Here is a 27,850-nt window from a genome sequence, read left to right on the forward strand (position 1 = left end):
GCATTCTGTCGTAGCGCCGACCGTGTCTGGTATTCCGGTAACCACAAGCAAGCTGGGTGTTTCGGCAGATGGCCGTAGGCGTAAACTCAAGCTGATGAAGGAACTTTAGTGTAGACGTACGTGAGCGGCCTGATCGGTCTGCACACAGCCAACAAGTGGCTGGACTGTGCCAAGTGTTCTCACCAAGTGGAAAACATTTTAAACATCTGCAAAAACAATGTGTTGATGATTACACTCCTGCGAAAAATTTACACCACCAGCAAAGAAGAATACGTTTGGTTACTGCTACTGTGTGTGGTTGAGCTCTATGCCACCAGGTGGCTGCACCGTGCAGACCATTCACATTCGCGCTTCTGCTCACCCGTTAAACGGCACAGTCAAGCGGTCAGGCCCTGTCCCCTTGCGCTTGCGTTTGCCCTAATACCGGACTCGCGAAACGCTATTGCGTTAGTAATCTTCCGGTGTAAAGTGACGGCCGCAATCGCGCAAATCCTGGCACCGTTCGGATAGCGGCAGTCCGATGCGCTGCAGCCAGTCCGCTCGTCTACTAGCTTGCAGAAAGACACGATGTCGCAGCTGGACGTATTGCTAGTCGCTACGTTTGCAGTCCACAACGCAACAAAGTCGAACCATAGCGCTCGCGAAAAGACAGGCTGAAACTGACGGTGGAGCCAGCAGAGCTCTCGTCAGGAACGGATCACGTTGTAACACAAGCAGACGACACTTGCTGTGTGCCGGAAGTGCTTAAATGTACTGAAAAATTGTTCTTGTGCATTCTTTTTGTTACTTTCTTTTTATAAAAACAAGTGAGCTAACATTCGAACTATTACGAACCTCATTTGTTTACCATAAAGTTGGAAAAATTATCGATCACGCATCCTGGTCATCCAATCGGATAGCTCGCCCCACTGACGTCATATGGGTGATTTCCGTCATATGGGTAGGGGCGGCTGAAAATTCCGCCGAGCAGTGTGCTGCAATCGGCAGTGATGTGCATTTTTAAAACCTTAAAATAAATTACATGCTTTACGTGGAGCACTTAGATGTGTCAATTAATGATCAGAAGGACCTACTCTAACGATTCAGTATGTTTGTAGAAAATCATCAAAATCGTTTCAGGGTCCCTATAAAGATGCAGGCATGGAATGTATAGACAGTTCAAGCACCATTTGGCCTTTGGCCACCAAACGCATATTATAGAAGTGGGAAATGCACTCTTCTCAATAAACTTCATAACTCTCAGTGGTAAATCTCAACAGAATAAGGGCTTGTGCGTGCAGGCTGTGTGTTTAAGTTCTTGGTCCAATCCCAGACCACTATGACAGAAAGGATGCTTGCGTGATAAGAATGTGTAGGCATGGCTGAAATTATGTGACCCATGCCATTTTTAGAAATGAAATCATGAAAAGTGTGCCCCATAAATATGCATTACTACCACCTGAGACCTTTTCTGACTGGGACTGTTGATAAAACTGAATTAAGCGAAAAGAAATGAACTCAAATGAATGGGTGCCTACTCTATTAAGTATGTACCAAGCGTTCTGTTATAAAGACATTTAAAGTATGACAACTTCGTCACATATGCTGTAAAAAAATTGCATTCGAAGTGTTCACTTATAGGCACTTCCTAGTAGGGCTGGTATCATGTACATTCAAAAGTTTACAGAGTACAAGATCTTAGAAGAATCTTAATATTTCTTTGATCTGGGCACGCAACTTCGAATTTAGATATCTAATTTACTGGCTGGAAGCAAAAACTGAGCTGGAATACAACTTTTCTGTGAAACCTGTGCCTCATAAACTTTTAACGCCAACTGTACTAAGTGCAGAATAGTGTAATTGTACACATGTAAATTCTAATAACATTGAATGTACATGGTGCATTGAATAAGGTCCAAAATACCGTGTTTGCTGGCATGGTAGCTTTATTTTCCAATTTCTTTCAGCCAAGGACTGCCACCTTTGTGTCCCAGATGCAACAGCTCCTTTGTGTCAGCTCTGCGTGAACACTGGTGCTGGATGGAAGACCCAAATGGTGAATTTTGCTATTTTTTTAATGTGGCAATAAACAATGGCCAGGATTTCATGTTCTTCTGCAAAACTTTGCCTTTATGGTGTTTTCTGCTCATTTGACATTTATTTGGCAAGTTCATTGAATTTTAAGTTGCATGCCTCAAGCACTATAAAAAACAATACTTTGCTATTACCCTTCGCCACTGGTTCAAATAGACGCTGACTTTTTACATGGAAGGGAAGCTTACTGTTGATTTTCTCTGGTAAACTTGGATTAGCCACTGGAATCCCTCAGCAAGAGCTTAGGTTTATTAAATTGCAATCTGCCATTGGTAAACAAACTGCTCCACACTGGTTTACCAACTTGTTTCAGTCTGTGGATTCCAGAAGCAATACCTTATTTACACTAATTCTGTTTTTATGCTTTTCAATAGTTTTGACTATCAATAGTTTTGGTTATGCTTATCAATTTGAAACAGGTGGCAGCAAGACATTTCAGCTTTTAAGAGAAAATGGGTGAATCATCTTATCACGAATAGATGGTATTTCTCTCTTGTTCTTGAAACAACTGTAAATGTGGGTTTGCGGATCAGTTCTTTTGTTGGAGAGTATATTTCGAGATCAGGAGACATCACAGTTCAGTTCAGCACAATGCATTGGCGGGATAGTTGGTGCAAATCCATAATTACTTTGTTAGCGCAAAACAAAGTAATTATGGATTCACAGTACAGCTTTGTGAATAGTTAATGGTGTGCTAATGAGGCACTTAAGTGAACATTTGTTCCATTTGGGTGTGTTATTTGCATGCAAAACTGATGAATTTTGCTATTCCTGTAAAAATGATGTTAGAGAGCTTTTGCGGTAAGAATAATGAAGCAGATGCCATCTGACATCATTTTTGTAGTCTTTGATGCAGCTCTGTGTACTTCAAAACTTTACACGCCAAGTGAGCATAAGAGGCCAGGATTTTCAACTTTGTTTAGGGCACACTGTGCTTAGTGTCTAAATTGAATGTCTATAGCATGCTGCAATTTTTTTTCAGATGCTTTCAAAGCTCGGCGTGCAATGGTAGCCCTTGCAAAGTGCCTACCAAAGAAAGGTGGCAACGAGGATCCTGCTACCTTCCTTGCTGTGGCATCAACACCTAGTGACCCTGAAGACATTTCGCTATACCACCTTCTTCAAAAAGGAACGCCATTTGAAACTAGTGGCCTTTTTTCATGGCAGTCTACGAATGTCTGTCAAGGTATGGGTGCAAAGTTGTGTTAATTTTAAACTTGCTTTTAAGTACTGGTATTGGTAATATTGGTAAGCTGCACAATGCGTTGGCTGGCTAGTTGGTGGGAATCCATAACTACTTTGTTTAGCGCAAAACAATGGACACAAGAAAGACGACCAGGAGAAGGCGCTACTCTCAACTGACATCATTTTATTGTGTCACTCCTTTATAGAGAGCAGAATCTAGAGGAACATGCGCAGTGAGCACCATGTGCAGGAACCACCAAAATCCGATCACCAGAGCGCGCTCATGCGACAGAATTAAGAAAACCATATTCAGCGCTTTACAAGCTTAAAGAAAACACACTAGTGCACTGCGACCCCAATGACTGTATGAAGAAAGCTTCTGATAATTCTCGGGTGGTGGTATCATGGCGCTCTTTCAAATAGTAGTACCACGAAACATAGCTTTGCACTTGCATATTTTACAGTGTTAGGCTAAATGGGAACCTGTGCCTGTCGGTATGGATCGCTCATGTTCTCTAGGGTGCCCGTTAACACAGCGGCCTGACTGCTCCACAAACTTTACCACATGACAACAGAATCTTATATACCACACCGACGCTGCAATCTACAACCTTTGCATGGATCTTTTCACAGCCTGGTTTTTTTACTTGTTTTTGAAATACGGCTGCACAACATTGACAGTTTCTGAGGAGCAGAAAACACTACTGGGATTTATCTAGTAGCGACATTCTTTTGATTGTGAGCCACTCTATGGCAAAACAGCACAACTTCAGGCCTCGCCTTTTGTATAACAGTTACTTTTGTGACGCTTCCCTTTCAGTTTCTGAAGCAATACCTCAGAGACTGACATCACCACCATGCTTGGGTAACCCACAGCCTGCAGCCTATTTAATTGTGCAATGAAACTCTGGTTCATAGTGTGATGACACGATTTCATTAATCACATCACATCAAAGCAATGGCGCATTTCACAATCTTTGAGTGTGCAGGCGCATCAAGTAAAAGTTCCTTACGTGCACGTGGCGAGTACATCCAACAGGCGTGACCTGTTTGTAAGGATAGCTGCAAATCTAAAACTGGAGTTTACCGTCCGTAGATAGCTCATGTGTGAAAGTTAAACCTTTGCCATTGTCATTGTAGAAAACAGTTTTAGCCATGTCTCATTTTCTAAAATTTCTTTTCGCTCTCCTCACTTCTAAAATTTGAAATAGAGCCTTCTCAAGCGGTTGCAGTTGATTTTATTATTACTTTCATATCTTTCTCAATTCCTCAAGTGGACTCTGAAGGTTCCTCACTTCCCCACTTTTCCCAACCATCATTGCGAGATAAATTTGGCCTGCGGGAGGAGCTAGGCTACACCTATTACCTCCACAAGGGGCGTCCTTGTGCTGCAACATTCAAGTTTTTGGCTCAGGAGATACTTCAGCAAGGCTGCCTCGTCAACAAAAGGTGAGCTGAGTAGTGGAAGATTACCTCTTCGACTTGATCCTCGGCCCACCAGTTTGCAATGGCTTGCACTCTTTGCTCTTGTTAATGTATCATATTCAATCGTGCAAGGGCCACAATTATTTTTCACGATATTGACAAGGTGCAGCTTTTACATGGGGGCAGTCCATTTCAATTCAACCTGTTCAGGCTGTGTGTAATCCCAGTGATCTCGTTGCACCAAGAGAGTGAATGCTATTGTTTTCAGAATGTATTTATTTGTTGATGCATGCTCGCCACTCACCTGGCGCCGTTCTAGTTCTGAGCACTATCATTGTCACCACTCTTTGTGCTCAGTTTGGCAGTATGCTTGTGAATACAGTCATCCTCCCTGGCGTCGATGGTGTTAGATATGTGTGTAAGCTTGAAGATTTTCACAAAAATGTCCAAAGATGCAATAAAAAAAGCAGACAAGTTTTTTCCCCATGCTCTTCTTACATGCTTAATTAATTACTTAGTTAATTCTGTGGAGCCCTTAAGGTGGAGGAAAGTACATGAAATAGAAAAATTGGCATCCACCTTGTGGGGATGCGCGACTCTCGCGCGTCCCCTGATATGTTTTTCCCGCATGGCGCGTCTCCTGTAATCCGGCTTCGCCGCGTGGCCTGCGTGATGCCCGCGGCGGTCGATGTGGTTGGGGCGCAGTGCGAGAGATGGCGCGAGTGTTGCGTTGCTAACGCCATCTCACGGCAGGATTACTTGGGGGCGCAGGGGAGGACGGGCTGGCTCTTCCCCGGCGGGTCGGCGAACGGCGTGGACATCCCGCGCGCCGCCGACCCATGCTTCTGCGAGACCGCCTCGCGTGGCTGCCTTGGAACGCGCCACCATTCGCGTGACCGTACACGCGAATGACCAGGCGTTGGGATCCAGCATGGGGCGAACATATTCGCTCGCGATGCGTTCGCGGTGAGTCGGACTTATAGATCGGCATGTTTTGTTGATAGCAACTCGGCTAGCAGGCATTGATCTATGAAAGGTGCAATAAATGCCCTTGTGATTGTTTGCACTATTGTGTTGTCGTTCCTTTGTCAAAAGGGATGGGTGTGAGAACCCGACATCTGGCGCCCAACGTGGGGCACTTGGGGCATCGGACGATAGATTTAACAGTTTTGCTTCGTTCGAGACCTTTGTTTGAACCGAAGCGTAGGGGTAGCGTGGATTTTGATCGCTAGCGTTGGCGGCGTGCTTTTTTGAGCGAGGCGACGGTGGCTGTAGTGTGGTTGAACATGTCAACATGCTGAGCCTTTTCGCAAGTGCTTTTTTTTAAAATGACATTCGTCGGTACGAGAGCCACGTGGTCTGCATCCTGGGAGAACGAGGCTGAGCGCCCGCGGAGCAGTGGCAAGCCTGAAGCGAGTGAGTACGGAAGCCTCGTGGGTGGTCCGAATTTCTTATGTAAATAGCTTCTTCTATCTCTTTGACTTGGATGAAGTCGTGGCTCTGGGAGCCGGGTGGCCGCGGGCCACGGGTGCCACTACGGGCTGACTGGTATTGCGGCCTGGCACTGGGCGCTCCGACACCGTCTAGGACGGTGGGCGCCGTCAACTCGTATGCTGTGTGCACCGAGCGGAGTAGGACCACCTCACAGAGCTGACGTCTCCTCGCGGCTGCCTGTTTTGCGCTCATGTTGGGTGTTGTTTTTGGATGCCGGTTGTTGTCAGGGTAGCGACGCTTTAGGCCTAAGGCTTTACGAAGCTGCCTGTCGCACGTGGAGGGACACAACCTGGTGGACCGTGGCGTTGAGGTGTTGCAAGTTGCTTCCCTCATTCAAGTTAGCCTCGCATGAATTGAAATTACTCGTTCGACTCAAGAAAGCGAGCTTCGTTCACGTGAACTTAGCATCTGAGTAGCTGCCCGATCTTTTGCTGGCCGAGTTGAACATCGTACCACGTGGGCGATGCGCATGCATAATTCCTCTCCCTTGCACTACTTTAGCGTTTGCCGAGTGTGTTGAGTGTACGCAGCGTGATTGGAGTCACCCCTGGCTTGCTGTCACCTGCACATCGTCTGCGCTGCTGCCCCGGACTGCGATCGAGTCACCCCGGGAGATGGTGATGCTGTGGCTAGTTCGGCGCAGCGACTTCGGCGGCCTCCTGCATCCAGTTCACAACCCTCGGCGGCGGACAAAAGAGCCGGCGGTCACCGACAGCTACGGCGGCTCTTCCCAGCAGGGCGCGTCGGCGCGAGCGACGCTTGTTCGTACCGACTACTGCGTCGTCGTCTCCAGGGTCCTGGCCTGGCATCGTGCTGTCGAGTCTGCAAAGCTGCCGCTGTAACTGGCGGACGCCAGCGGTGCAGCCAAGCACAATGTCGGCTCGCATGCTATGGACAGCGTAGACATTTCCTCGGCGCGGCCACTGTTTAATGTTCTACCTTGTTCGCGAAGCACAGTTTGATGTTAGACCGTGTCACATGTCTCGCCGGAATATGTAGTGATTTAAGGTTGGGGAGATGTGGGGATGCGCGACTCTCGCGCGTCCCCTGATATGTTTTTCCTGCATGGCGCGTCTCCTGTAATCCGGCTTCGCCGCGTGGCCTGCGTGATGCCCGCGGCGGTCGATGTGGTTGGGGCGCAGTGCGAGAGATGGCGCGAGTGTTGCGTTGCTAACGCCGCCTCACGGCAGGGTTACTTGGGGGCGCAGGGGAGGACGGGCTGTCTCTTCCCCGGCGGGTCGGTGAACGGCATGGACATCCCGCGCGCCTCCGACCCATGCTTCTGCGAGACCGCCTCGCGTGGCCGCCTTGGAATGCGCCACCATTCACGTGACCGTACACGCGAATGACCAGGCGTTGGGATCCAGCATGGGGCGAACATATTCGCTTGCGATGCGTTCACGGTGAGTCGGACTTCTAGATTTGTCGCGCGCCCATCGGCATGTTTTGTGGATAGCAACTCGGCTAGCAGACATTGATCTATGAAAGGTGCAATAAATGCCCTTGTGATTGTTTGCACTACTGTGTTGTCGTTTCTTTGTCCCAAGAGTACGGGAGGAGAGACCCCACAACCTGAAAGACAACCCTTACAGGTTTCTTGGAAAGAAAACCTCGCAGTTGAAGAAAAATTTGCCCTAGTCCAGGACTTGAACCCTTGATCAACACCTTTCCAAGTTGATCGTTCTACCATCTGAGCTAACCAGGAGGCTAGCCAATTGCAGAGCGAGCGTGAATTAATTGATAACTTGAGGTATTGAGACACTGAAAATGGCAAATCAGTTGTGCGGAAATCCGCAAGGCGGAGGAAAGTACACGAAAGAGAAAAATTGGCAGCCACCTGACTTGTAGCTCGAAGCTACAAAGTCCAAACTTGAATCCGGGACCAGGACAAATGGTATTCTGATGTTTGGCATAAATGGTATTTGATGCTTTGAGCTACAATTCGGGTAAATGCCAGTTTTTCTCTTTCATAATCAATTAATTAATTAATTTTCATTGTTGGCTGCCAAGTTTAGAGTGTGGCTATTACACGAGTGCGTTCTTACTCGAGTGTGTAGTAGAACGTGCAGTAGAGCCTCATAAATTCATAAATGTTCCCTAGTTCACGTTGAAGCACAAGGCAGCCCGAAGGGCAATCTGCTTGTCGCTGCCGCTGCTCTTCATCGTGCCAGTGTTGTCATAGCGACTGCTCACGGTCATCGAGTGAGATCTGCTTATGTTCGCCCGTACGCGCGTGACACCATGTTTGGTAATGTAAATAGTAAGGGAATGTTCACTGCAATTTGTTTATTTTAAACAAATGTTCACTCCAATGAAACTGTGAGCCTTGCTTTGTGTTGTCTAATACCTTGCTATCACAATGAATGCTTCACTTTTCAGGCGAAACTGCAGCTTTCTTTATTATTGTTATTATATCGTCAGTTGCTCACTGCTGCTAGATGTTCTTGACATGGAGAGTTATCATGTGATATCATTTGCGTGTTGCTGTGACATCTTCTAATCACCTAACCAACCATTTTTCTCTGGAAGGGGTTACAAGGTAATGAGATCCCATATATGCCAACTCTTTGTGAAGTCATCTAAGAAGATCTTGTTTTCAGAACAGTGCATAAATGAGTGAATAAACTTTACTTCGGAGACCAAGCTGTTGATGCCCGAAGGTGGGCGACCACCCTATTCCAGGTAGCCGTGTCCTTGGACCTGTTCACCAGCCGAAGTTGGTCCTCAGGTTTTGGGCTTGTCAGCTGTGCCTCCTACTGTTATTCTGTTGCTGCTTAGATAGGCGTTCTCCGCAGGCTCTTTTTGCATTCCCAGACCATGTGGTAAAGGATGTTTGGTGTATTGCAATATTGGCAGTGTCTTGTAAATGTTGAGGGTTATATTGCGTGTAGTAGAGTGCTGTGGAGGTAATTGCCAATCTGAAGTCAGTGCAGTATGACGGCTTCTTCTCTGTTAAGCTTGATGTGTGGCGGTGGATATTCCCTCCTGTTCTTGTAATGTTCTAGAATGCTGTAGTATTTTATTTGTATCAGTGCATGAAATTAGAAAAAATTAATGCTGCCTATTTGCACGTCTTCCTGCTGCAGGATTCGAGGTGCCTGCAATAGAGCCTGGAGACTCGCTGAACAAAACACAGATGACATGAAGATGGTGGCTTCAAGTGTTGCCTTTGCGGAACTCCTGGGCAATGACTCTCAGAACTTCAGGCTGAACCTCAGAATGGCACGGCTTGTGTTTCCTAACAGTCCCCTAGGTGCTTGTTGTTCTGTTTTGTAGACGTAGTGATTACTTATTTATAATGGGCTTTCACATCTTGCCATGCCAGATTATGTTCTTGTGATGGAGGGGGGGGGGGGGGAGGAAAAGAAGAAGGAAAAAAAGTCTTTAGCCTAGTTGGTGAATTTCTTTAGTGAAAGGCTTAGTTGAGATGTGCATTCCAAGTGGCATAGGCTCAGAATAAGCTTTTTTTTTTAATCTTAAAGAAATGGCATGCCAAATGTATATGTATAATGCTTATGTACGTTTCTCATTTGAACTTTTTGCCATGAATAGTTGAAATAAGTGCAGGACCATATGAAGATACCTTAGAAGTGTACAATGACACTGAGGTATCAGTAGAGGAACTGTGATAGCACTAAACAAACAAGCAGAAGAAAGAAGAAGAATGCATGAGGCACACATGTAAAATGTGGACTAACGTAGTTATCTTCTTTGTGCATGCTTGTTTGGTGTACTCAGTTTCTTACCTAATGATGCATGACTGACCAGCCTGCTCAACTGTAGGTTTCTCTCTACCAAAGTATTATTGATGAGGCAACATTGAGAGCATTATTACTTTGTGATATGTTGGCAAGGTTTCATGATAACATGGAATATAAGTTTTTGTAATAAGTGAATTCAACTCATGCATGTTACATTTTATGTGCAAGTGTATTCGGAGGGTTGTCTTCAACAATGAATTTTTGCTTGTTAGCTAGGGCCCATAATCACTGTACTGTATCAATGGCTATAGACTGTCATCTTTGTGTGTGCCTGCTGTACTTGCAAGAAGACAGTCAGTAGGAAGAATCTTTAGCATGCATTGACAACCAGCCACTTTCTGATAGTCTTCGTTTAGGTTCACGGCCATGATACTTTTCAGGTTAGTCCATGAAGGCCATTGTGGATTCTTCGAGAGACACTTAACTGGATATACGACTGTAATAAGCGTTTCTGTTTAATATTTATTTAAATGTTTTCCATTCATGCCTTTTCTATTCATGATTATCATCATCCCCTGTGTTTTCTCCCTCTCTTTTGGTTCCCTTTCCCTCCTACCCTAACACTGAGTAGCAGGCTTGAACATAGTAGTTCAGGCTGTCCTTCCAGCTTTTCTCTTATACAGTAAAACCTCGTTAAACCATACCCGCTTAAACAGTAGTTTCATTTTAAAAGTAGTAAAGTCAAATCCCCGACTCCGTTGAACATAATGTGTTCTGTATCCACATAAATCGTACCAACTTATTGCATACATATCGGTTAACACGTAGTGTTTTCACTTTTCGTCGTGCAAACACGGCCGTGCATTGCCTCCATCGGGTGGCCTGGCAGAACAAGCCTCAGAGATCAGAACAACGGCCTCCAAGTGCCCTGTGTGTTTGTGCATGAAGCCACATCAACATCATTTCGGTGCCATGCCAGAGAGTGTTGTGACGTCGTGCAAACAAGTGCTCGTGTCATGCCGAAGCTCAGATAAAAAAGATACCGGGTGCTCAGCATAGAAGAAAAATTAGACATCGTTCGTGCTTTCGAATGTGACACGAAGAAGTCAGTGCTGGCACGTGACTGGGATTTACTCTTGACTACGGTGTGTGGCATTTGGAATGTGAAGAAGTTGCTTGGCAGTGCTGCTGCGACCATTTATAGATGTAAGCTACGAGGTTCGACTTTTCACCATCGTTGCCTCTGTTGTTGCCGAAGTGTTGACTAGCGACAGTGGTGAGGATGACACGGAAAGCGACAGCGCGGGCAATTGAGGCCCAGCAGTGGCAGAAGCTGCGGGTTATGTCAGCCTCATGAATACAATTGTTGCGATGAGAACAGCACTGTGCAATGAAAAAAGCACCCCGTCACTTCTGCAGCGCTACTGCCCGCGTGCAAGGAGAACATGCAACGCGAACGAGGAATCTGCCATGCGAGTGTTTGGCGAGAAGAGGGGGCTGGCTGAAAAGCTGGCTTGCAGCTTCAGTAATACCGATGAACGCGTTTGATCACAATCAAGCCCGATCTGGATCAGAATTCTTGACTGCGATTGGCTGCCTCGCACATCTTGCACAAATGAGCCAATCGTGACTAAGCCGACGACAGGCCGCTGTCGTCGCTGCTAGGCTGCCGCGGCATCAAACAAAAATAACACCTTTGTCACGTGAAGTGAATAAATACTGCATGTTTGTTTCCTCCTTTCATTGCACTTTCATTGAGTTTCATTTTTGACAGGTAAGTGGGCGATCTCATGCTATTTCGGTTAAACAGTACTACCGTTTAGTACGTACTTTTTCTGAGCTCCGGCCAACTACAGTTTAACGAGGTTTCACTGTAATATATTTCTCTCTCTTGTCTTGTGATAATGTGCACCAACTCCTGAAGTAAATTAAATCTTTTATGAGTTTATTTGGTTAACTTCAAGTTTTTTATTTGCAGTTAATGTTCATTTGCACTTTTCATAATATTAAAGATATACCATAATTTCTGGAGCTCTCATTTTCATCTTTTTGAGGAGTTGGTCAGCTGTGAAAATATAGGGGCAGGTTGAAATTCATCAAAGTAGCTATGTGCACTTAAGAGTCGAAAAGGTGTGACTGTAGGTCTACAGTTTCAAGGTATCTGATTTGAAATAAAGTCTCTTTGTAGATAAACTAATTGATTTTGGTGTCGGTTCTTGAAAGCTGAAAATATTGCCCTTCTGTGCTGACTGTGTGCAGGGGAACTGCTTAGAGCCATTCGAAACAGCAAGGAAGTTGCCAGGAAGCTTCTGCATCAAGGAGCCATCTCCCTTCAACGGACCCTTATGGACTCCTCTCATACAGCGTAAGTGGTTGAGCTATACGCTTCTTAAGTGTTTCATAATTGTTTTGACATTTGTCCAGCTTTCTCCTGTGAAATTCTGGGCACATGGTGTCGTAGATGTACTGACATACGTGACCAGTGCTGCTTACTATAAGTTAATTCGGCCTTGTAAAAACCTTCAGTTGTTTGCAACACTTTTTGGAGCTTGTAGGAGTCAGCAATATTCGTAGAAAAAAAATAGTATTCTGATGCATTTCATCATCATTGTAGTTCTCCTGTTGTCAAATTTCTGAGTGACCTGGACAGATATATTCATTGCGATGCCTATAACTTTCAAGAGAGGTGAAAACAACAACATAAATACTATCACTGTAATTGCTTAGTACATGGTTGTTTCACTATTGTTAATGACATTAGAAGATAGCAGTATAGATCAGAGAACAAATGTGTAGCTGATATTTACAGTAATGATGGAGTGATGAAATAAGGAAACTTGCTGGCATAGGTAGCAGGATAATATTACTGTAACATGCAATAATACTATAACACGCTTTTCGCTATTTCGCATTTCCTTTTGTACGCTCATGCAATTTAATGGTGTGCGATAAATATGTGTATGCACGTAATGTATCTTACTTGTTTTGTACTTGTAATTGTTATTTATTTTTCATTGGACCCGCAACTAGCCTGTGGCTATGGGTCCAACCAGTTTTGGTATTTCTGTATGTTCTATGTCTGCAAATAAAGAATTGAATTGAATATCAGCTTGAAACTACTGGGAGAGTGGTGGTAGTGGTGGCAGCAGTTGTGGTGGCAAATAGTCTTTAAAATCGTTTTTCTCCTCAGTAATCTATGAAATTCAGTCATTTCAAAAAATGTGTATGTAGATTAACATACAAAGCATATGTTTAACTTAAAGGAGTCAGACATTTTAATTACATTGCTCATATTAATCATTCCTCTTGTTTGAGGCCATTTTAAACAAGCCACACTGCTTGCTTGTACTTGTTTTAAGGGCTAACTGCTTGTCAGCTCAGATTGACCTGATCATTATGGTTTTTGACAATGCAAACATGCTGTGCTTTTCATGGAGTAGTTTGCTCTAGAGGAATGAAATCGTGTTTTCAGCTACACGCCACACGTTGCCTCAGGCAAAAGCGAAACCCTTGCTGCTACCTCTGCTACTGTGCGATCAGCTGTCGGAAATGCAACGTGGCGGTGGCTAAGACAGTGTGCTGCATTCATATTGCAAATTTTGAAACTATAATATTTGGCTGCAAGAATATTGACTGGCATTTAAGAAATGGAACGAATCTATGTGGCCAAGTTCACAAACCACTGTTGCACAAGGACTGACTGTGTTGCCAGCCCTTTGCGATGCATGGCTTTCAATGAGAATAAAAAAGTTGACTTATTCGCCAGCGTTGCAGAGCTAACCTCTGTCTAAAGAAGGGACTCTGACCTTGGAACGTCAGCAAGAGTGAGTACCGCTCGCTACACAGTGACAAATGGAGTAGCGCCTCTTCTTGGCATAGCAAGTTTCTCACACGTTATCGACGCACATCCACCCCAACTCAAACACAAACTTACGCCCATTCTACCCCCACGTATCAACAATAAGTGAATGGCCGGACTCTTGAAGCAATGCATCAAAGCATGGGTGGCACAAGAATGTTCGAAGTTGAACGCTTTGCGACTGTCCACAGAGTAAGCAAGTGACTAGCGATAATACTTCTTTGCTACAAGCTATTACAAAGCCCAGAACATCTACATTCTCAGCCTGGTGTGCGGCAAGAACTAATCTACCTCAACTGAGCACACCCGGCAGTAAAAAAGCAGTCGGGCAATGACTGCACTGAGGAACATTACGGAGTCAGAAACATGACAAGCCGCTGCTTCAGAGTGATTGGCAAATAAAGAACGAAGAACAAAAAAACACTCATCTTGATTAAATTCACAATTGAAAAGTTTGGACAGCTTGAAATATCTACAGTAAAACCTTGTTGATTTGGATTTCACGGGAATGAAAAAAATGTTCGAATTAACCGAATGTCGAATTATCAAGGCTATCAAGAAAACAATAAGCAAATGCATCCTACGTCAACATGCTTTCATTTACTGAATGAATCAGCAAATCCTGTTTCTGCTTTGCACAAAAGCAGTGCGGAAGCTGCAATTCTCATCTCGTGACTGATTAGCGCTTGCAGCAGCGAAGGCCTCATGACTTCCTTCACAATGTGTGGCTGCGGCGTGCATCTTCATCTGAGACGCTTTCCACTACCCTGCTCACATCCCGATTATTTTTTTTCAAGTGTTGCCAGGTCACCACCCATCGCGATGTAGATGGTGCTCTTCATCCTCGACAGCTTCACACTAAGAAAAACGAAAATGCTGTTTGCCACAACCATTGCGAACAAAATCGTGGCCGCTGTCGATGAGATCATGCGATGTGATCATGATGATGGCAGGCGGCCAATGCGCTGCTAAGTGCGGCGGTAGGCGCAAGAAGAGAGGCTTTAAAGGCACAAATAGGCACAACGCGTTCTGGTGTTGCTGTCATTCGCGTACGTTTGCCACTGATGACTATGGTGATGCGAACTCTGCCGCTTCATTTTGGTGGACGCTAATGCCGTTTTTGCTCTTTTGTGTCGCACACTTGCGGCGCTTCACGCTCGCCGAGCTTGACGTGCCGCCAAATATGTCCAAATTAACGAGAGTTTCATTGCATTAAATAATGCATACGCCTGCCGGGACTGGAGGACGAGTCCGAATGATCCGATTTTCCATATTAACGAGTGTCGAAGGAACGAGGTTTTACTGGATAATTCTAGCCCCCTTCATGTAAAAGCACCACATACGTTGCTCGCACTGTTTGAACAAGGCATAACAAGCTCCAAAGCGCTTGCATGTCTTCTGAAGCTGTGGCCAAGGCTTTGTGTCATCCACCCAGTCAACGTCTACAATATCCGCTGAAACAGAAGTCTGCTGAGCCGCACCGGCATGATGCATATCCATTGTAAACATGGAGGCAACAGACGCAGTTGAGGCAGGCAGTGGACACGCCACCACGTGATAAAACATTGCAGCGCCCATGGGATCGCTCTGAAAATGGTCTACGTATTCAAAAAGTGATGCAGAGTTAATTGTTGTGTTGCTATAACAGTATGGTACAGGCATGTGACTTCTTGCTGTATTTGGTCTGTCACCAAGTGCATGCGTATTCATTGCTGCTTTTGTTTCTGGTCCAGTATGCTGCTCCTACATGCAGCAATAGTTTGTAGCTATCTGTAAAAAGAGAGGGAAATAGAAAATAGCATTTCATTGTAGGCCTGTAATAAAAGAATGTAAGCCAAGGTTTAGAGCTGAAAAATGAAAGAAGTGTAAGCTTAGGAGTTTTGTACTTTGTCTCAAATGTTAAAGGGATGAACTAATAGCAAGTACGCCTTTCGCCTTTCTTTGCATTTCACATTGTCATCTAGGCTGGACGAGGCCTGCAGTAGTGGAGCATTTCTCTTGCATCGCTTTGCATACAAGCATGGCTTAGACACACCTGACGCCATACTGCGTGTGTGTGCGGCGTCTGGTGACTGGCTGGGCTTCCTTCTTTGGGCACAACTGCTGCAGCTGCCGAGGGTGCAGGTGAGGCACTGCATTCTACCTATGCCTCTGTAAGGCAACTTAAACGAGGGTTTGGTTTACCCATGCCACTTCAATATGGCACTAAATATTATTTGTAACTTAAAGGACAAACAAACAATATGATCGCTTTAGTGTAAAGGTAACATGCTCGCCAACCGATTTTTCGCATCTGCTCTATTATTCGCACTTTACTGTGGCACCGTCACCCTTCCTGTGAACCAATGTATTACAGAAATTGAAATTTTGGACACAGTATGGTTTCTTGCTACGTTTTTTGGACATTGTCCACGCATGCAAAGTCACAAAAATGGTGGCCTTGACCAAAGTTGGTGCTGGTCAGGTTGGCACCTATATCATTGCAATTGTTTGCGTGGTGGTCTTTGGGGTTTCTAAGTGCCGTGCATCCAGTATGAATAGATATGCATCGACTCGGGACCTAACTGTAACATTGGTTGCCAACACCCAACAAAGGGCTGTTTAAGGATAACATCCTAGGCAGTGTCGGCCAATGTGCCTGTGATGAAAATTAGTGTCTGATCAGCGGGGTGCAGGTAATACGTCGTCACAGGAAGCTTGTCGTTAATATATATTATCAGTCGCCCATCAGTGATTGAGCCTGAGATCACGCACACAGATGGGGGTTAACTTGCGTGCAGGCAGAAATATCTTAAGTGAATTTGTGTGAAACAGCCTAAACATCCAACATCACACAGTCAAGGCCGCATGCAACATCATGGCAATGTGTGATGCACATACACATCAGGCTGTGTGTTCGCTGAATGAAAAACACCTCTGCAGTACGACAGTCATACAATTTCAAGTTATCTTATTCAAGCACAGTGTTGAGCAAATGCCTGCAAGAGAATCTGTGCTGCTAGGCATTGTAAAAGGGAAGCAAATTTAGTTTTCTCTCGAAATTCATTTTTCCAACTGCCTGAATTTTTTGACATTTTTGTTGCCCCATCAGTTTCCGGGTAATCGGTCAGTGAAATGATATGTGAAATTAGCTTTAGTTTTCTTACTCAACTGCATTTTCATGCAAGATCAGTGGTTTTCGAGTCATTGCAGATGCCTTGACCTGCTTGTCTTTTAGGCACCCCTTAAATACATTGAATTTTTAAACAAGACATGCTAAAAAAAAAACCTGATGTCATGCCAGGATCATTAAGCTAGCACAATGTTACATTTCATTCTGCTAATGCCAGATTCAACTAAAGAGAGCTGAAATGGTAAATTTGTCTCACTCCATTCCAGATTCTTGTTTTCAATTTGAATCTAAATTGAAGGGAGGAATGTGGCTTCATAAGAATAGGCAAAAACAGAGTTAAAAATACAGTGTACAGTAGGCCTTCACAAACTGCTTATAGGCAAGTTCAAACATGGATGTCTTATAAAAGGACACTATGGCAGTTTCAAAGCGGTAAAAAATGGCATTGCATGGAAAAGGGCTTTTAATCTACTGAGAATAAGAAACGGAGCATAACAGGGCTATGAAAACGTAGTTAAGAGAACACTCCAGGTAGTTGCACGTAGACTTGCTATGTCATTGCAGTTCCTCTCAATGGTCATCCACAAGAACTAATGGCAGTGTAAGCAGCCTCAGTATGGCATCATGGGAGGCGCCATGATGCCATACTGTACACAGTACACGCCTCAGCCATGGGAGGCGTGTACTGCTCAGTTTTTTAAGTGTGTGAGGTCTCACATGTGCCCTTGAGACAAATTAAGGACAACACAGTAGGGCAAACAATCAAAAGAATATTCATTAAGCAAAATCCTTAATTGGATGGACGGAAACGACTTTATTGAAAATTTGGCAAAGCTTAAAGACCTGGGTTCAGGTCTCCTATGAGGGGACCTTGAGGCTTTGCCTCGTCGCTGCCTCTCGTGCTCGCTGGACAGTCACTCTTGTGTCTTGAGGTTGGAGATGTGCAGAGCAGTGGCCCACTTTGAGGCAAGAGCCTCTGGAGGTACTGCCACTTTAGCTGCTATAACAGGACACTCCCACAACATGTGCGAGAGCGTCGCTCTAGTTGCCTGACGTAACTTGCAAAGAGCACTCGGGTATTGTGTGGGGAAAGTGTGCCGCAAGCCTGAAGTGGCTGGCTCATACCCAAAAAAAGTGGTGTCTGGTCCAGTGATGCAAAAAATATCACTATCAGGAATGGCTCATACCCCTGTATGCAAGCAAATATGCAGTGGCTGAATATGAATGAAGAAATGAAAGAAAGAAAGAAAGAAAGAAAGAAAGAAAGAAAGAAAGAAAGAACCTTTAGGTAGTGCATTAGGTGCTCGCATGTGTTGTTGAGGAGGTCGACCTACAGCACCATTCGTTTACTTCACACTGCAGCTCGTGATTTCTTGCGAGAAGTCTGACCCCTCCGATCATATTTATTTATTTATTTGCAATACTGCCAGTCTCAGTTGAGACCAAAGCAGGTGGGCACAATTTTACAGAAAGAAACAAACAGGTCATGTTACATGGTACATTAAAAGAAAAAAAAAGGAAGAACGCTTCCTTAACTACTGCAGAAATCACCAATAATGCAATACTTTTGGTTGGTATGACAATATGGCCATAACAATATAACAATGTAGTTGGTATAACAATATAACAATATTGTATTACTAGAATTTATATAAAAAATAGCGAATGAATGACACTTGTAAGATTAGAGAACTTATACAGGTAATAGATAACCGCGCAGAAGCGGCGAGTTTGGGGTTTGAAATGCATAAATTCCACGCACAGAAATAAGTATTACAGATATGTGGGTTAAGATTAAGATATGTGGGTGTGTTAAGTGGCGTCTTCTCTGTTTGATGTCTCCAGTAGGTTGATGAACGATGAAAGTGACGGAGAGGAAACTATGTCTGAGTGGAGGAGATTCCATTCTCTGATCGCACGAGGGAAAAGTGAAAACTTGAACGTGTCATTGCGAATACTGTACTGGTTTAGTGTAAATGGGTGATTTTTTCGCGACAGGCGTGATGTAGACAAAGTAACGTATTTAGTTCGGTCTATCTTATAACTGTCGTGCATTAGTTGGTAGATGAATTTTAAGCGGCCGTGTCTGGCCCTAACAGATAGTGTTTTAAGACCTGCATCAGCTAAGAGGTTTGTAGGGGAGTCATAGGGACTGTATTTGTTAAAAATGAACCTCACAGCTTTTCTTTGCACCTTTTCTAGTTTTGATATGTTAGTTGATGTGTGTGGAAACCAGATGATGTTAGCGTATTCTAAGACGGGGCGAACAAAAGTTGTATAGGCTAGTAGTCTGGTGTGTTTCGGTGCAAGGCGTAAACATCGTCTAAGGAAAAAAAGTTTGCGTAATGCGACTGAGGTAATATTATCAATATGTAAGTTCCATGAAAGGGTAGAAGAGAATGTCAAACCTAGGTATTTGTGGTTATTTACTTTATTCAGGCAAGTGCCACCGAGGGCGTAAGAAAATTCTGAAGGCTTCTTTTTTGTTGTAAAGGACATGCATACCGATTTAGTGGTGTTAATAGACATTTGCCACTCTTTACACCAATTGGACACCAAATCGAGTGCTCTGTTTAATAATAAGTGGTCTGCGTAACTGACAATTTCTTTATAAATAATACAATCATCCGCGAAGAGCTTAATGTCACATTCAATGTTAGCAGCAATGTCGTTAATAAAGATCAAAAATAGCAATGGGCCCAGTACTGACCCTTGGGGAACACCGGAGGTGACAGCTACAGACCTGGAAGGGGTGTTATCTACAATAACATATTGTTTTCGATGTGATAAGAAGTTTTTTTATCCATGCAGTAATCTGACCACCTCCGATTGCAGCCTCCAGTTTTGCAACTAATTTTACATGGCTTACACAATCAAACGCTTTACTGAAGTCGAGGAGGATCATGTCTGTCTGGCTTCGGTTGTTTAGGCTGAGCGCAAGGTCATGCACCACTTCGGTTAGTTGTGTGACCGTTGAGAGGCCACTTCTAAAGCCTTGTTGAGGTATTAATATATGTTCTTGCTCGAGAAATATAGTGATGTGTTTGAAGATAATATGTTCCAATATTTTACAAGATGTGCTGATAAGTGAGATTGGCCTGTAGTTGGAAGGTTCGTTGCTGTCGCCGGATTTATGTATAGGAATCACCTTCGCTTTTTTCCAGTCATCTGGTAGTTGTGCGGACTCGAGTGATTTGCGGTATACAATGGCAAGGTATTGGCTACACCATTCTGCATACGTTTTTAAAAAATTCGTTAGGGATATCATCTGGCCCGTTAGCTTTCTTGATGTCGATATTAAGCAACAGATTAAGAATACCGGCATTGGTAATGCTTAATGAATCGATGGTTTTGGGTGGGCAGGGTAGGGAGGGAAGTAAGCCATTGTCTGAAGTGAAAACCGAGAAGAAAAAGTTGTTGAATGTGTTTGCTCGAGCTGTTTTCTCTTCTAGAGACCGTTCGGGTGACACACCTAAACACGGGCGAAAGTATTTCCAAAACCTGTGTGGATTGTTGGTAATGAAGTCGGGGAATGTTGTGCTGAAGTATTCATGTTTTGCATTTTTTAACTTTCCTTTGAAGTCAGCGAGAGCGGAGGTCAGATTGTCTTTCAGAGATTGATTCGGCCCTTTTCTTTTAATAGTATGTCTAAGTCTTTTTACTTTACGCTTCGCTTGAAGGACCTCACGCGATATCCATGGGTTTTTCTTTTGTGGTTTGCTACGTTTCATCGGGATGAAGTTTGTTGTGCAGTGTAGCACGATTGACTTAAATTGATGCCACAAAGTGTTGACGTCACAACACGTTTCTGAAGCTGTTTAGAGAAAAGCATCAAACTCGTGTGCCAGGTGAGTGAGAATACAGTCATGAGCTGCTCTGCGAAAATCAAGTACAGCACGCTCCAGGTTTAGCTTCTTTATGTTGCCTTCAAGCGAGAGCTTACATTTAGGTATGTCGTGGTCCGATATACCACCGACTATTGCCATCTCAATGGCGTGAAGTGGGAAATGGTTACTTATGAGTATGAGATCAAGTATGGTATTCGTAGAGCCTTGTGAGCGAGTTGGCTGGTTGACTACCTGGTTGAGGTTGAAATTTAGCATTAAATCAGTAAGTGCTGCGGATGTGGCTGAAGTGTAGTGCATGGTTCTCCAGTTAAGATCAGGTAAATTGAAGTCCCCCATGAGGATCACTCTACTAGTACGAACATGGAATTGCATATACTCCTGCAAAGCAAGCACGCCTTCGGATCCACTAGTAGGGCTTCGATAGACGCAACCAATAAATATACCGGTATCATTGTACAATATTTTACAAAATACAGCCTCCGCGTTGGAGGCTTCGGGGAGTGGAACGAATGGAATATCATTCTTAAGAAGCAGGGCCACGCCACCACCACGAGACAGCCTATCTTTACGAATAACAGAGTAACCTGGTGGAGATATCTCGTGACTGAAGATATCTGGGGATAGCCAGGTTTCAGTGATGGCCACTATATCCGGATTGTGTTCAAGTAACAGTCCTTCCAGGAGTTCTACCTTGTTTACTATGCTTCTCGCATTTATATTAAGCACTGTTAGGGTCTCAAGTTTCTTTGTTAGGGTCTTACATTTGTTTGACTTCGAGTTGATGGACGATTTCTTCCGATGTTTTTTTGTAGTGACACCCTTTCATTTTTTTCGTGATCCCAAACGAATACGCGATCATTAATGTAGAGCTTATCATAGGATAAAGAGACTTTTTCGTGTTTTTCCCGATTGGGTTTTGCACTATCCCAGAGCTTTTTTCTAGTCTCCCGCATTTTGCGGCTGAAATCCTCTCCGATAGACAAGTTGGAGCCTTTGAGCTTGTAGCCTTTTCGCAATATCTGAGTCTTATGTCTAGTGTCGAGAAGCCTGAATATGATTGGTCTGGTTTTATTTCTTGAATATCTACCTAAACGGTGGATATAACTTAAAGGAACACTAAAGGCAAATACTAAGTCAACGGGGACTTAAAATACCATTCCGGAAACCTCGCAGTGCTTGTTTCATTACAAGAAAATACTTTGCTTAAGAGAAAATCATGTCTGAAGGGTCCGCATACCTTTAATGCAATTCAAATCACCCGCCACCAAGCAGGGGTGTGGTGACGTTTCATACACCATCCCCGCTCTTTATGGCATTCTGTACCTAAAGCGGTGCCCTACAGATGGCGCTACGTTTTTTTGTGCAAAATGCAACCGCGTGGCCATAGAGAAACCGAGCCAAGACAAAGTGTTGGATTTGCTACTGTAGCTGCTCTTGGTCAAGGGGCATGGACCATTTAGGCATCCCGCGACATCACATAGATGTGGAAATCTGATACTTGCAGTTCATGGGAATTTCATGAGCTGACAAAAGCAGCGCAGCACTGTACGTTAACGAAACTACTGAAACGCGTAGCTGCAAGCAGTGTAGAGTTGAGCTAAAATGTAAAATGAAACCTTTCAACCACCCTCGTCGTTGTCAATAGTAACATTAATGAGTTCTTTTTTCTAAACATCGAATAGAACTGAGAAAGCAGCATTTTCTTCCATCTTATAATGCTGTGAAATGATCTTTTTATTACGAGAGGTTGAGTACTGGTGACAGAAATAAAATGAGTGCCTTCGTCATTGTGCTAGTACTTGAAGGTCGCAGGTGAGTCACAAATTGTGCCCTGCATTTACTTCAATTTCTTGATTACAAAAACTGTGTTCATGATAATACTGAAGCCTTAGGTTTCCTTGAGCATTAATTTATCACCTTAGCTTGGCTTACTATTTGCCTTTAGTGCCCCTTTAATGCATTACCAGGTGTGCAGCAGGCATTTGCCTTTACCTGTTATAGGAGTGTAATATGCTGCTGAACTTCTTGCACCTTTCGTGCACTAATGCCTGCTAGCTGAATTACTACCCATAGGACATGTCAATGGGCGCATGACAAATCGAGGAAGTCCGACTCACTACGACCAGATAGTGAGCTGGACACCAATGCCTAATCATTCGCATGTGCAATCATGCGACCGGTGGCATGTTCGAACGATCGTGTTTGTCCGTTCCATTGTCCTGCTCCTAAGCCTTTTGCAGGACAGCCCCTCGAATGGTGCGCGAGTGCGTGAAATGTCTGTGCTGGTCGCGAACCCCAAGCCAAAGAGCAAGAGCCTACTCTCTTTTGTGCCCCAGTAACCCTCTGTTAGGTGGCGTTAGCAGTGGTACAAGTGCCATTTCTCATAATATGCTGCAACCACACCGACCACTGCTGGCGCTTAGCTATGCGGAGACGCCAGATTACAGGAGATGCAAGAGCCATGTGGGGAAAACAACATCGGGGGACACGTGAATGTCGATCCCCCCCTTCCCCCCTCCCTCCCCAACTTAAACCACTAGTACATACTCCGGTGAAACATGTCACGCAGTCTAATGTAAGCACTTGCTTCGCGAGCAAGAGTTAGTACATGCAGCAGTAGCCGTGCCAAGAAAATGTCCATGCACTGTCCATGCACCAAGAAGGTCTCTGAGGTACACTGCTGGCATCCATTGGCCACAGCAGCAGCTCTGCAGACTCTACGGCACGACTTGAGGCCAGGATCCCGGAAATGGCGACATACTAGTTGGCACGAGTAAGCGTTGCTCATGCCGACATGCCTCGCTGGCAAGAACTGCAGTAACCATTGGTGGCTGCCAGCTATTTTCCCAGCTACCGAGGGCAGATAGCCGGACACAGGCGGCTGCCGAAGTCGCACTGCCAAACTGGCCACAGGCATCTCGATTGCCTGGGGTGGCTTGATCATAGTCTGGAGTCTGGGGCAACAGCACAAACAATGTGCAGGTGACAGCAAACCAGGGATGACTCCACTCATGCTGCATACTGAATGCACTCGACAAACACTGAAGTAGTGCAACTGAGAGCCATTCTACATGCACATAGCATACATGGTAACATGTTTAATTCGGCCAGCAAACTATCAGGCAGCTACTCAGATGCTAAGTTCATGTGAACAAAGCTCACTTTTTTGAGTTGAACAAGTAATTTCAATTTGTGCAAGGCTTATTAGAATGAGGAAAGCAATGTGCAACACCTCAGCACCATGGTCTACCGGGTTGTATCCCTCCACGTGCGACAGGTGGCTTCGTAAAGCCTTAGGCCTAATGAGTCGCTACTCTGACAACAATCGGCATTCAAAAACAACTTCAGAAGTGGGCACAAAACAGGCAGCTGCGAGGAGACATCAGCTTTGTGAGGTGGTCCTATTCTGCTTGGTGCACACAGCATCCGGGTTGACAGCACCCACTGTCCCTTACGTTGTAGGAGCGCCTGGTGCCAGGCCACAATACCAGACAGCTCATATCAGCACCCGTGGCCTGCGGCCACCCAGCCCATAGAGCCGTGGCTTCCAGAGTCAAAGAGATAGAAGAAGCTATTTCCATAAAAAACTCGGACCACCCATGAAGCTTTCGTACTCATTCGCTTCAGGCTTGTCAATGCTCCGCGGGTGCTAGCTAGGCCTCGCTCTCCCAGCATGCGCACCATGCGGCTCTTCTATCGATGATTATTCTTCAAAAACACTTGTAAAAAAGCTTATCGTTGTGGGGTCTCATCCATGCTCTTGGGACGAAGGAATGAAAACAGAGTAGTGCAAACAATCACAACGGCATTTATTGCACTCTTCATGTTGAAATGCCTGCTAGCCAAATTGCTATCCGCAGAACATGCTGGTGGGTGTGTGACAAATCTAGAAAGTCCGACTCACCGTGACTAGTTAGTGAGCGAATATGTTCGCCCCCATACTGGACACCAAAGCCTGGTGGTTCGAATGTGTGGTGGCACATTCGAACGAGGCCTCACGAGACGGTTTCACAGAAGCATGGATCGGTGCAGGCAGACTGCGCCGCATGCTGACCCCCAGTCAAAGAGGAACAGCCTTGTCCCTTTTGTGCCCAAGTAAACCCGCCGTTAGGTGGCGTTAGCAGCGCAACACTCGCGCCATCTCGCGTACTATCCTGCAACCACACCGACCACCGCCGTAAAGCCACGTGGCGAAGTTTGATTACAGGGCACAGGAGCTATGCGGGGAAAACAACATCAGGGGATGCATGAGAGTCGCGCATGCCCACATCCCCCCAAACCTTGAATCGCTATATATTCTGGCGAAACGTGTCACATGGTCTAGCATCAACGCATGCTTTGTTATTAAGAGACAGTAAATGCAACAGTGGCTGTGCCGAGGAAGTGTCCATGCACTGTTTATAACATATGAGCTGACATTGTCTCTGGGTCACACCGCTGGTATCCACTGGTCACAGCAGCAGCTCTGCAGGCTCGACAGCATGGCTCCAGGCCAGGACTCCAGAAACGGCAACGCAGCAGTCGGCACAAGCAAGCGTCGCTCGTGCTGACGCACCATGCTGGCGAGAGCTGCAGTAGCCATTGGTGACTGCCAGCTCTTGTCCCAGTCGTTCAGAGTTGCAAGCCAGCCACAGGCGGCTGCCAAACTGGCCACAGGCATCTCCATTGCCCGGGGTGGCTTGATTGTAGTCCAGGGCAGCAGTGCAGATGATGTGCAGGTGACAGCAAACCAGGGGTGACTAGCTCACTCTGCATACACTGAATGCACTGAGCAAACACCAAAGTAGTGCAAGGGAGCGGAATTCTGCATGCGCATCGCCCACGTAGTACGATGTTCAATTCGGCTAGCAAAAGATCAGGTGGCTACTCAGATGCTAAGTTCACGTGAACAAAGCTCGCTTTCTTGAGTCGAATGAGTAATTTCAATTCGTGCATGGCTAACTAGAATGAGAGAAGCAAAGTGCGACATCTTAATGCCATAGTCCGTGAGCACTGTCTAGCATTGCACAGCAATATAGGGGACACATGGGTGGTCATTGTAAAAGATGTGAGTGTAAGCCAGTACCGAAAAATATAATAATGTTCCTGAAGCGAGCCACAGATAAAACAGAGAGAGATTATAGAGGCTTACTACATAACTAAATTGAAGCGAAAATGCTTCGCTTTAGTTACGTCACTTTGTCACTGCTTGATAAGTAGATAAAATTTTAGATGGTTTCCTTTAGCCTGTGTAACGTTGCAGTACCACATAGATTGTATAACTGTGAAGTTTTCTTAGAATTTTTGTTGAAGTTAAGGTGCAAGTATTGCTTGGACGCTCAAAATAAGCAGTTGGAAGTCGGCGCTCGTTTGTGTTTCTATTTGTACCTCATCTTTCGTCTCATTTGCTTCGCACTTGCCAAAGTTTGCTTCAAGACCACTGACTCTTGTCAGCTCATGCTACTTTGATTGCTTGGTTAAGAAACAGTTTGTTTGGATGTAACATTGCATGCCCTCTGTGCAAATGGCTCTGTTATTTGTTTCAGGTGCTGGAATTGGTGCCTCTTTTTGAAGGCAGCTGCCTCAGAGAGCACCTAACAAAAGCACTTTCTGTAGTAAGCTCCCTGCGACCAAGTGAGCACCGTCGAAGAGACCTGAGGGCATCACTTTATGCTCGCATAGGCCTACAAGCACCTGCTGCCAAGTCCCACGACCAGCAGGGTAAGGGCAGTGGAGAACCTTGGCACACCACATTAAATGAGCGACCATGTGCAGAATAGAATGACCCAATACATTCAAACCCAACTGTCATCATGTGCTTCACACATGTTGACGCACAAGTTTACTGGGCTCTGTATGAAATTAATTTCATAGTTTTACATCATTTGCTGTTTGTTATTTGTGAGCTTAGATCATTTTTCATCTATTGCTGTAAGATAGGTGTAAGATGCGCGCATTATCAGAACCTAAGAAGTGTAACGTAAGAATTTGTTTTCCCTGTGTTTTGCAGAAAATACGGCTGAGAATGATGCACTGTCTGTCTGCAGCAGCGAAAGCATTGATGCGACTGTTGTGGCTGCTACTGGTACGCAGTCCATTGCCTTTGAAGTACGACATTTGGGCAACAAGAAATTAATTGCAGCTTCATTTTTGCTTTCCCCTCTTGACCATCTTAGAACAGTTGTAGGCATCAGGGCTGTGCGGAACGCTGTAGGCAGGTGAACATAGTTGGAAAAACTTCCTTGTATAATTTCAGTGTTGTATAAATTCATGGCACCTGTAATTTGCAGAAGTGTTTGTAAGTAGAAGCCATAGACCTGCATCTGTAACCACAAGTAGTCATAGCTAAAACTAATTCAGCATTGCTGGTTATCTTTCTCTTGGCAGCAGCTAAAGTGAAAACAAAATTACACGGTAGTCGTTTAACCATAAAAGCTGGGTACTAATGCCTTTTGTTGTGAGCTGAACTTTCAATCACATGCACAGTGCTCTGTGACATGCAATAAGATACGCTCTGTTCAGATGAATTTGCTGATAAGCTAAAGAACTTGGGGACTTTTCTTTAGAATTTCATAGATTTAGCACACTTCTGTTAAGCTGAACCAGTGATAAATAAAATAAGTGGATGTCCAAAGTTCCTGTACATTCATATTTGAGAGGATCTACCATCAGGGCCACTATTTTGTAGCAATGACTTTTTTGATGCTAATGCCTTTTCACACTTTTCGAGTTCATGAGTGGTCACTCTGACCACCCATGAATGCCAAAAGCACGCAAACGCATTGGCATTGAAAAAGACATCGCTACAAAATAGTGGCCCCTTAGTGGCACTCTCATTCTTTTAGTGCACATGAGCAGCTTCAAGTGCGAGGAGTCATCGTCCTCATGTGTGCACCACCTCCTTGCAGAACACCAATACTCTTCAGAGCTTATGGAACTGGTGCTCCAATGTAGTGGAAGCAATGCCTCGGGGAGCACAGTAGCGGCATGGGAACGATTCTTTCGTGCAGCTGCTGTGCTGCAGCACCAGACACCATGCCTGCTTGCTGGCTGTTGCCCTGTGAGTAAACCTCGCATCCCGGATGGACCAACTTGCAATTTGAGCTTGTGGGTTGCACATCATGGAATCATACGTCATTGTTCCCGTGGCTCTTACGTTGTCTGCGCGAGATGG

General features: G+C 44.9%; 2 protein-coding genes across 3 annotated transcripts in view; both read left to right on the forward strand.

Moving 5' to 3' along the window:
* LOC142572491 (ovostatin-like) overlaps positions 1–27,850 on the forward strand; it is a 289,668-nt gene that overhangs the window by 241,645 nt on the left and 20,173 nt on the right. The window lies entirely within an intron of this gene.
* The window catches only part of LOC142572490 (spatacsin), a 103,850-nt gene that overhangs the window by 39,408 nt on the left and 36,592 nt on the right, over positions 1–27,850 (forward strand). The window contains exons 14-22 of one of the 2 annotated variants that reach the window (XM_075681646.1): positions 1,947–2,035; positions 3,056–3,259; positions 4,545–4,707; positions 9,264–9,430; positions 12,138–12,243; positions 15,702–15,861; positions 26,223–26,397; positions 26,687–26,761; positions 27,585–27,736. In XM_075681646.1, the coding sequence (XP_075537761.1) occupies positions 1,947–2,035; positions 3,056–3,259; positions 4,545–4,707; positions 9,264–9,430; positions 12,138–12,243; positions 15,702–15,861; positions 26,223–26,397; positions 26,687–26,761; positions 27,585–27,736 (1,291 nt within the window). Of the gene's footprint in view, positions 1–1,946; positions 2,036–3,055; positions 3,260–4,532; positions 4,708–9,263; positions 9,431–12,137; positions 12,244–15,701; positions 15,862–26,222; positions 26,398–26,686; positions 26,762–27,584; positions 27,737–27,850 lie in introns of both variants that reach the window. The other variant, XM_075681645.1, reaches the window with a different exon arrangement.

This window comes from Dermacentor variabilis, chromosome 2 (genome assembly GCF_050947875.1).
Source record: "Dermacentor variabilis isolate Ectoservices chromosome 2, ASM5094787v1, whole genome shotgun sequence".
Taxonomy (NCBI): Eukaryota; Metazoa; Arthropoda; class Arachnida; order Ixodida; family Ixodidae; genus Dermacentor; species Dermacentor variabilis.